At 33.3% G+C, this 10,306-nt stretch overlaps 1 protein-coding gene across 1 annotated transcript; it reads left to right on the top strand.

Annotated features, from left to right (window-relative positions):
• Positions 1-204: 204 nt before the first annotated feature.
• On the top strand, positions 205-3,750 carry LOC147814176 (uncharacterized). Its single transcript, XM_087160244.1, has 2 exons — positions 205-859; positions 1,772-3,750. The coding sequence occupies exons 1-2, from the start codon at positions 205-207 to the stop codon at positions 3,748-3,750; spliced, it is 2,634 nt and encodes an 877-aa protein (XP_087016370.1).
• Positions 3,751-10,306: the final 6,556 nt, after the last annotated feature.

Here is a 10,306-nt window from a genome sequence, read left to right as displayed (position 1 = left end):
CAAGCTATCGCAAAACATCTGGTCCGAACGATCAAGAGAGTAAAGATCCAGTATATCGCAAATTTACAATAAAAAACCCGCATTCATTATTGAACTGACCACGCATCGCATCAGAAATAACGCAGCATATCTCCAGCCATCGAATTAGTGAAAGGTAGGCAAATTTTCATCATTTATTTACCGCATATTTTCATTTAATAAATAATGGATAACATCGAGAAATGTAGAAAGAAACGCGCTACAATCAGAACTAGCGCTACAAAACTAATAACAAAAGCAGATACTATAATACAAAGTGACACTAAAGAAATAACAGGACTAAATGAAATATTTGAGCAATTAAGTCAAAAGGAGAGTATTTTGACATCATTAAATTCTGAAATTGAAAATTTAATTTCGGTTCCAGCAGAATTCGAAACTGAAATTAGCGCTAGCGAAGAATACAGCGAAAAAATCATCAGTGCTAAGTGCAAAATTAAAAATTGCTTAACGTATTTAGAATCAGTTAATCAAGTGAAATTAACTCCCGCAAGTTTTGTAAACAATAGTGTTAGCATAAAATTACCAGAAATTCTGCTTCCGAAATTTTCGGGTAAATGTGAAGAATGGAGTACTTTCAAATTGCAATTCAATAATGTTATTACATCCAATAATCAATTGACAAATGCACAAAAACTACATTATTTAAATTCAGCTTTAATCGGAGAAGCTAAAAATCTTATTACATTAGATGATACATTCACTTCATTATATACAGCTTTAGAAGAAAGATACGAAAACAAAAGGTTAATAGTAGAATCTCACGTTAAATCAATATTAGATATTGAAAAATTATCGCATGAGTCGGCTAAAGACTTACGTAATTTAATTGATTGTGTAAAGAAAAATATAAGAGCATTAACAATTTTGGAGTATAATCGCAATGATCTTTCTGATATTTTTATTTTAAATATAGTACTTCAAAAATTGGATAGGGAAACTCGAAGGCAGTATGAATTAAATATTAGCTCAAACGATGTTCCTAAATTAGATGATTTATTTTCATTTTTGGAAAAACGAGTTCAAATATTAGAAAATGTTAGCAAAACCACTCCTTTAAGATTTAAGTTAAGTCAAGAGAGAAATCCAAAAACGAAAACATTTCTAATTAATAAAAGTGTAACTCAATCATGCATTTTGTGTAAAATGAATCATCCTATCTTTAAGTGCGATTCTTTTTTGAAATTGAATAGTCATCAGAGAAGTGAATTGGTATCAAAACATAAATTGTGTTTAAATTGCCTAAGCAGTCAACACAAGTTATTGAATTGCAAATCGAAACATTTATGCTACATATGCCACTCAAAGCATAATACACTACTCCATAAAGAACGCGAAACTATAAACAATTCTGCGGTTTTGGCTTCTTCTCAGGGTCATGATCTCAATCCCGAAGCAGCGGTATTTAATATTCATCAACAAAATAATGAAATTGTTTCTGCTTCTTTATCTTGCATTAATTCGAAAAATAAAACAGGGCTTCTTCCGACTGTTTTAATTTGGGTTTTAAATCCTTTAAATGGATCTTATATGCAATGTAGGGCGATATTAGATTCAGGCAGCATGTCGAATATTTGTACAGCTAATTTCGCTAATAAATTAGGTGTACCGCAAGAAAAAATGAATTTTCGGGTTTCGAGTTTGGGCGGAAACGAAACTACACTAAGATCAAAAATACAAGCTACAATTTGTAATGGTAATAGCTCTTTTTTGAAAACTCTTGATTTTATAGTGGTATCCAAAATTACCGATTTTCTTCCTGTTACATCCTTCAAAGTAGATAAGTTAGAAATTCCGCAACAATTAGCAGATCCTAATTTCGCGGTAACTGGAAGAATAGATATGCTTTTAGGCGCGGAGGTATTTTTCGAAATTATCAAGGCTGGAGATATCCGCGTTGCAAACAGTGATTTGGTGTTTCGCAATACTGTTTTTGGATACATTGCAACTGGAGCAATAAATACCCGCACTCCAGAAACTCATTGCGGTTTCATAACCACTCGAACAGAAGTCGAAGACTGCTTAGAAAAATTCTGGAGAATAGAGGATATAGACTATAAAATGAAAATTCAGAGTGAAGAAGAAAAGTATTGTGAATCACATTTTCAGAATACTTATCGCAGAGATGAGCATGGACGATTCATCGTAGAGATGCCAGTTAAGGACGTTGAGCGTTTAGGAGTGTCCAAAGACTTAGCCGTGCGACGTCTGAATCAACTATGGAAAAGATTATCCAGAAATCAAGAAATGCAAGATTTATACAAATCATTTATGCAGGAGTACTTAGACATGAATCATATGGAAAAATATGATGATAATGAAAGCAATTCCGGTAGTCAAATTACCTATTACCTCCCACATCACGGTGTTTATCGTCCAGAGAAGGCAACCACTAAGTTACGTGTTGTGTTCAACGCTTCATCAAGTACCTCAACGGGTGTGAGCTTAAATGATGTCATTTTGAAAGGGGACGTGGTCGAGGACATTTTCGAAATCATGATTCAATTTCGTAAACATAAATATGCTTGCACGGCAGACATCCAAAAGATGTTTCGACAAATCAAAATAGATCCATCGCAGCTTGATCTTCTAAGAATTGTTTGGAAAGATTCAGAGTACGCAAAACCTGTAACATTCAGACTCAAGACAGTCACTTACGGAACTGCTTGCGCTCCATTTCTCGCAATCAGAACTCTCAAGCAGTTGGCTAAAGATGAATTACGATTTCCACTGGCATCATTAGTTCTTTTGGAAGATATTTATATGGACGATATCGTTTCAGGTGCTCAAAGTTTAGAAGGTGCTCAGAAAGTGCAACAACAGCTGAACGATATTCTAGCAACTTGTGGAATGTCTCTTCATAAGTGGAACTCTAATTCAAGGGAGTTAAGGAACAGTTTACCATTAGGTGACCCAGCAGAGCATGATTTTGCATCAGAAGTTGATGCGAGTGTCAAAACTTTGGGTGTAAGGTGGAATTCAATTGAGGATCAATTTACGTTTAAAGTATCCATCCCAGAAATGACCACCAAATTCACTAAGCGTGAAGTGCTGAGTTTTATAGCAAGACTGTATGACCCATTAGGCCTTTTGCAACCTGTCATCACGAAAGCAAAGATGTTTCTCCAAAAATTGTGGGTACATAAACTGTCGTGGGACGATCCCCTTCCACCACAAATCGCAGGTCAGTGGCTTAATTTTGCATCTTCTATGCAACATATAGAAACTATTCGCATTAATAGATACATTTTAACTGACTTTTTCACGAAAACTGTTTTAATGGGTTACGCTGATGCCTCGGAATTAGCGTATGGAGCTGTGGTTTACATGTATTGCCCAGGCCTAGCTGAATCAAACACTTGCCATATTATTGCAAGCAAATCTCGTGTTGCACCCATTAAAGTAATTTCTATACCACTTTTAGAACTATCAGCTTGCTTACTTCTTTCTCAACTCGTAAGAAAGGTTTATAATTCTCTTAAAATGGACATTGACGAAGTCATTTTGCATACAGACTCGACCATCGCACTTGCATGGATTAAAACGCCAGCCTACCAGCTTAAAACCTTTGTTGGAAACCGAGTCTCCAAGATCCAAACCTTGACTGAGAACTACCAGTGGAGACATATTTCCACTCATAACAATCCCGCAGATCTCATTTCCCGTGGCTTGAATCCTCAAGAACTTTCCTCATCAGACTTGTGGTGGTAGGGTCCGTCTTGGATGAAAAGCGGTGAAATATCGCATTTGGAGGAAATCCCTCTCTCAACAGACGCTCTCAAAGAAGAACGCAAAAAGATATCGTGCTTGATTGAAACAACTCCTATTGACTTTCCGATCATTTACAATGTTTCATCATACGTTAAGTTAAAAAGAATTATAGCTTGGTGTCTCCGCTTCATAATGAACTGTAAATCTCCGAACAATCGCATAAATGGTTATTTAACTAGTAGTGAGATAAAACTAGCTAGAAACGTTTTGGTCAAAATAGTCCAAAAACAAGAATTTCCAAACGAATATCACCAGCTAAAAAATAGCAAACCAATTTCTTCGAGTAGTAAGATCCTCTCCTTGAATTCGTTTTTGGATGAAGGACCTTATCCGCGTTGGCGGAAGGTTGGAAAATACACAATTATCGAATGAAAGAAAACATCCTATTCTCCTACCAAAAAAACATCACTTAACTAATCTAATTATAATTCATTATCATGAGTCCTTCTTGCATGCTGGAGCACTTTTACTATTATCAGTTATTCGCAAAGAATTTTGGATAGTAAATGCTAGATCAGTTATAAAAAAGCAAATCTGGAAATGCATAAAATGCTTTCGATTAAAAGGAAAAACCGCGACACAGATAATGGCTCAATTACCACCTTCAAGAGTAACGCTTTCTAGAGTATTTTCCATGACTGGCCTGGATTATGCAGGTCCATTTTTTGTGAAACCGCGATCTGGACGTGGAGTTAGATCAGTTAAAATGTACATTTGTATATTTGTGTGTTTCGCGACAAAGGCGGTGCACATCGAATTTGTTGGAAATTTAACCGCTGAATCATTTATTGCAGCTCTAAAAATATTTGAATGAATGAAAACCAAATGAATTATTTTCAGACTGTGGTTCAAATTTTGTTGCTGCAAATAAGGAAATTAATCGAGTAGTTAAATCACTTCAAAAAGAAGAATCCATCCATCAGTATTTTGCCGATGAGCAAATTAAATGGCACTTTAACCCACCTTCAGCACCTCACTTTGGAGGAATTTGGGAAGCTGCTGTGAAATCCGCAAAATCGCATTTGAAAAGAACAATAGGTGATCATAAATTGACCCTTGAAGAGTTTTTAACTCTTACTGCACAAATTGAATCCTGCTTGAACTCTCGTCCTTTGTGTCCAGTATCGGACGATCCCGCTGAGCTTTCAGCACTTACCCCAGGACATTTCCTTGTGGGAACCGCTCTTTCCTCTATACCAGAAGAGAACCTTCTAAGCGAAAACATATCCCCATTAAAACGTTGGCAGTTGACTCAAAAACTTTTCCAGAATTTTTGGAAAAGATGGGTTAACGAGTATATTTCCAGCTTACAGCAGCGCCCCAAATGGTTGCGAGAACAGCCTAATTTGAAAATTAACGATTTAGTTCTCATTAAAGAGGACAATATTCCACCTTTGAAGTGGAAATTAGGGCGTATACAAGAAGTTTTTCCTAGTGCTGATGCTAAGGTAAGAGTGGTCAGTGTCAAAACTGAGACTGGAACTTATAAAAGACCCATTCACAAACTGTCAGTTTTACCTATTGACTGATTAACTTTCTTTATTTTATTTTAGACTTTTACTTTTCTTTTGTGTTATAGTTATCCGGTTTATACCAAGGAATCTATACATCTGTTTATAATTATATATTTTAATTTTATGTATGTTGCATTAGTTTTAATTATCTTTTTATTAGATGTATATAGTTTAATTTTGTTTTGTCAATTTATGTGCAAATTTTGAAACTATGTTTCAAGGTGGCCCGGTATGTTGAAGCCGGTAAGAATGTAGTAATAGTAGCGCCACCTACATTAATTCGAAAAAAAGAGTCAGTTAATGTAAAACAACCAAAGAGCAAACACGCTCGTGTTTTTTGCATCTCCGCAGCGCTACCAGCGCACCCGCAAAATAAATTCTTTACAGTCCACGTTGTACAAGTTTGATTTTATACATCCCGCAAGCTATCGCACAACAATTAGACATATCATTAAAAAAAAATAAAAATGTCATCTCTAGCGAAGGGTTCCTTTAGAAATTAAATCAATGTAATCATAATGTTTTATTGGGAAAATAATAATTCACACAATAATAAAAATATGATAATCACATGAGAAAAATATACTGCCTTGCGAAAAATTTCTAAGTCCCGAAAAAAAAAATTCTTCCACTTTCCAATGAAAAAAACATTTTTTTTTCTATTAAAACCTTATCTGAAGAGGGGATCTCACAATTTCCTTCGATCTCAGAAAAATCTCTGTTGTCAAAGTATGTTGAGTTGTATTTCTGCTACCGTGGCAATAGCCAAATATAAATTTATCACTCTCATTGTTTACGAACACATTATTTGAACGCAACTAATATGTACAATAAATTAGCCTCCCCTAGAATGATAATTTTTCTGTAAATTTTCATTTCATTTTAATAATCACTTATTCAGCTGATAAAATGATAAAGATAAACAAAAACTGTTATATTGCATTAAAATTATTGAAATTAATAAAGTAAATTTTATATAGAGAAATATCTTAAGTCATAGCTATGATTTTCTGAAGAAAGTGGAATCTGATACAAATAAAGTTTCTAATGAAATTAATGGTACTAGGAGGCTTCGCCCCCTGCTCGCTGGCGCTCACCAACCCCCGGAACTGCTTTCACAGTTCATTTCGGATTGCTTCGCAATACAATGCTCGCTTTGCTCGCTCATTGGATACGTTCTTAACGTCTAGTTTTTGTATACTTTTTTGAATACTGAAGTTCCGAAAACTTTTCACTGTAGAAAATTCTAAACCTGTGCATTTCAATATTAATTTGAAATTGCAAACAGTTCACATATTTTTCTTAATCACACTATTATAAATTTCAGTTGTTGAGAAAAGTAACTAAGTTTTGTTTTAAAGTCTTTTCCACCAGAGGGCTAAAGCCATGTGTTGTAAAACAATATGAAATAGTAGTCTGCCACTGAACGCCGGATGTAAAGCATCGGCTTCGATGAAGATAATTTTGTATTTTTAATTCTCTGAAGGGCGCCACCCTAATATGGAATTTGTGAAATAAATGTATATATTTTTGATTGTTGATGAAGCCCATCATTTTGTGTTTTCATCAGTGTTCAGAAGCAAAACAATTATAAGTTTTTTTATTTTATCATAAAAATATAAAATGTATAAAAAAAAAAAGAAAAGAGTAATAAAATAAGTATAGTCATAGAAAAAGTTAAAATTATAATATAGTATTTGTCAGTTAAAATAAAACTTTTTGTTTAAGTCATTGCTAACAATTCAAATTTCTCCGAGGCAATTCCAAAGTATAAATTAAGGTAGTATTGTTAAGTTAAAACACAATATTTTTAGTTTTGATGTCAACAATAGAATTCAATTCTTCACAAAAACGATTGTTTCCATTGTTAAGTTCAATGTCAACAATTCAAATTTTTCTGAGGCAACTCTTAACCTCTAAATATTATATTTTTTATGTACACATTTCTAAATGTCAGTATTCAACCACAAAACAGCTTAAAGTCCTCAAATTTAGCATGAAGTTGTAAAATGTAATGAAAGAGGGTCATAGCAATAATGAAAGTAAAAGTAAAGTTAGTACTGTAAAATTAAAACAATATTTTTAATCAAAGAGCCAAGTTCTTCGAGAAGCAGTTGTAGAAGTAGGTTGTTTATTTAAAACTTTTTATAGAATTTCTTTATTGTTACAGCACACTTTACTTTACAGCACTTTACTTTATTGTTGTAGCACAATTGTTAATTTGGGCGTTTGACGATACAACACTTTTAGAATTGAAGGATTTGTTACGTCAAGCGCTCAGGTATCATAATTTTGATCTAGTTGCGCTTCTATGTCATTTTGATTTATGTTGCTAAGTTAACTTTCAAAAAATTCTATGGCTGGCAACAGCATTTTTATTTTTTAAGTTTATTTTTATTTCTTTTAGAATTCGTTATTTTTTTAGCGAAATGTTTTTTAACCTAACAGAATTCTTTGCCGACTGTTTTCTCTATGAATGAAGAAAATAAAGTAAATATTTAACTGTTGTGAGAAGAATCTTATTTAGTTGTACAAAGTACTTCAGCCAAAATAAGGGAGCCACGTAAGAGAATTATATATATTAGATCAGAAACACATCATTAAAAGGCAGAATGCTTTGGTGTTTTCAAAACAAAGCAAACGTTGCCTCCGACGGAAAGGAAATACAGCCAAAATTTGGGAGCCACGTAAGAGAATTATATATAATAGATTAACGAGTTATAAGATTGATCCATTTAATGACTAAAATTACACTAAAAAAAATAAAAAAATTCTAACTTGCGAAAAATTTCTAAGTCCGGAAAATAAAAATAATTCTTCCACTTTCCAAAGAAGAGATAATAAAAATCTTCCTTTTGATAAAACCTTATTTAAAGAGAGGGTCTCACAATCTCCCTCAATTTCAGAAAAAATCTCTTCGTGAGGTAGAATCACCAAGTGAGGCAATATCTCAAGGTAGTGACTAAAGTCGGGAGGTCATAGACCTTAAGTGAGGCAGTATCCGATTCCAAAGTGAGGCAGAACCCCCATTTGATTGAATGATGTAGAGTATTAAATTTTCGATACAGCGCAAAACATTACAAAAAATTATGTTTTCAAAATGAAGGGGAAAAAGAATTCATAAAATTCATAAAATTAAATAAAGTGAGTCATCATAAATAATGCGATTGATTTATTAAATCTACGTTTCAATGTTTCTTTCTTTTCAATTTGTTTAAAGTAAAAAAATTGCACTGGATTAAAGAGAGTAAATAAGTATTATTTACCTTTCAGTTACTTCAATTCATGGGAGTCCAAAATTAAGTAGGGAACTCGTGATTTAGAATGATATCAAAAAAATCTATGAAAGACTGAAATGATAATCAAAATCTAACAGAGCGATTACAAACCTAAAAAAAGTTTTTTTTTTTTTTTTTGCTAAATGATATGTGATCGATACGTTTATTCATTACCTTTTTCCAGTCTTCTCAGTTTCTACGGCAAATATTTCGTACTATAAATTTTGGCTTCAATCGTTCGTTAATTGTTATGTTTTGATAACGCTTTAATTTTTCTCCCTTAAATTTTTTAATTTGTGAACAATGATGTTTATATTTTTTCTTATATTCTTATAAAGTATCTGAAAATATATATTACAGAACAACCGGCATTGCTTTTGAATTAAAAATAAAGCACTGATTGTATTAATTTGAATTGTCCACCACTGTTATAAATTATCTACAGAAAGTGGTGGTGGGTCATTTATGTTAAAAACTAACTTCAAGTTATATCTTTACTTTAAAAGTAGCAATCTGTGCGGTGTTTAAATACAGAAGTTTTAGGTTATAATATAAACGACGATAGACGTCTCTTAATTTAGAAATACACTATGAGCATAATACATTATAAGAGTTTACGTGTGATGGCTAACAAGTTATAATTTCACGTAAAGAATCATTTTATAAGTTACGGTAACAGTCATTTTTTATTCCATCGATACCAAAATTATTTTCGGATTCAAATTTATTATTTGCATCCCAATGAATGCTAGTTCAAAAAAAAAATAATAATGAAGTTTTATTTGCATCAGATGACTGTCTCATTAAGAAAAGAAAAACTAACTTCAAAACGTAAATAATAGAACAAATTTTATTATATATTTTGGGTATTACCAAAAGATTTCAAAAAAGGAGATAGCTTACCTCCACCAAAAGGCCGGGAACACTTCGTATTAATCCATAGACTTCTATAAATCAACTAACTAATTTCAGTTGAGAGTGAAACATTCAATATTAAATTTTATTCACAAACATATGGACACAAAATATTTACGGACACACACAACAAAAACAACATGCTTCGCAATCGTAGTTCTAAAACAGTTCTCTCTCGAACCAGAGTGTCAGTGTGTGTGGGAGGAGTCGGATTAGCCTTGAGCACGTGATTATCATGCGCTCACTAGATGAAATTAAGTGATAGATTAATGAATTTAATTGGAATTTCCAACATCCTCCCACCTTTGAGTTTTTACACCAAGAAACTCAAATACGCTTTTCCAAAACATCCTTTTCGTTTTCACCAACTTCAAGAGGAAACAGTCTCGATGTTGATCGTAGAACTTCACCTCCTTTTGTCTTTAACTTTACGAGTCTGATATTTCCATCTCGTGACGTGAACACTTCGATGACTTTCCCTAGAGGCCAATATAGTCTCTTTGTGTTGTCACTGGATATCAGCACAAAATCGCCTATTTTGATAGGCAAAGAACTTCGCATTTTTCTATCGAATTGTCTCAGCTGTCCCAAATATTCCGAACGAAAACGTTTCCTCAGATCTTGTCTTAATCTTTGACGGTAGGCAAATCTTTTATTCAAAGATTTGCTGTCCAAGAGATCCAGGTTTGGTAGTCCAACTTCTCTGACCTCTTGAAGGAACATGCTAGGAGTAAGAGGCACTAGATCACTTATATCTTCACTGACGTACGTGAGAGGTCGTCCATTGAT

This window comes from Parasteatoda tepidariorum, chromosome 3 (assembly GCF_982258835.1).
Source record: "Parasteatoda tepidariorum strain Cologne lab strain chromosome 3, Ptep-v5.0, whole genome shotgun sequence".
Lineage (NCBI taxonomy): Eukaryota > Metazoa > Arthropoda > Arachnida > Araneae > Theridiidae > Parasteatoda > Parasteatoda tepidariorum.
This window is presented reverse-complemented; position numbering and strand designations above follow the sequence as displayed.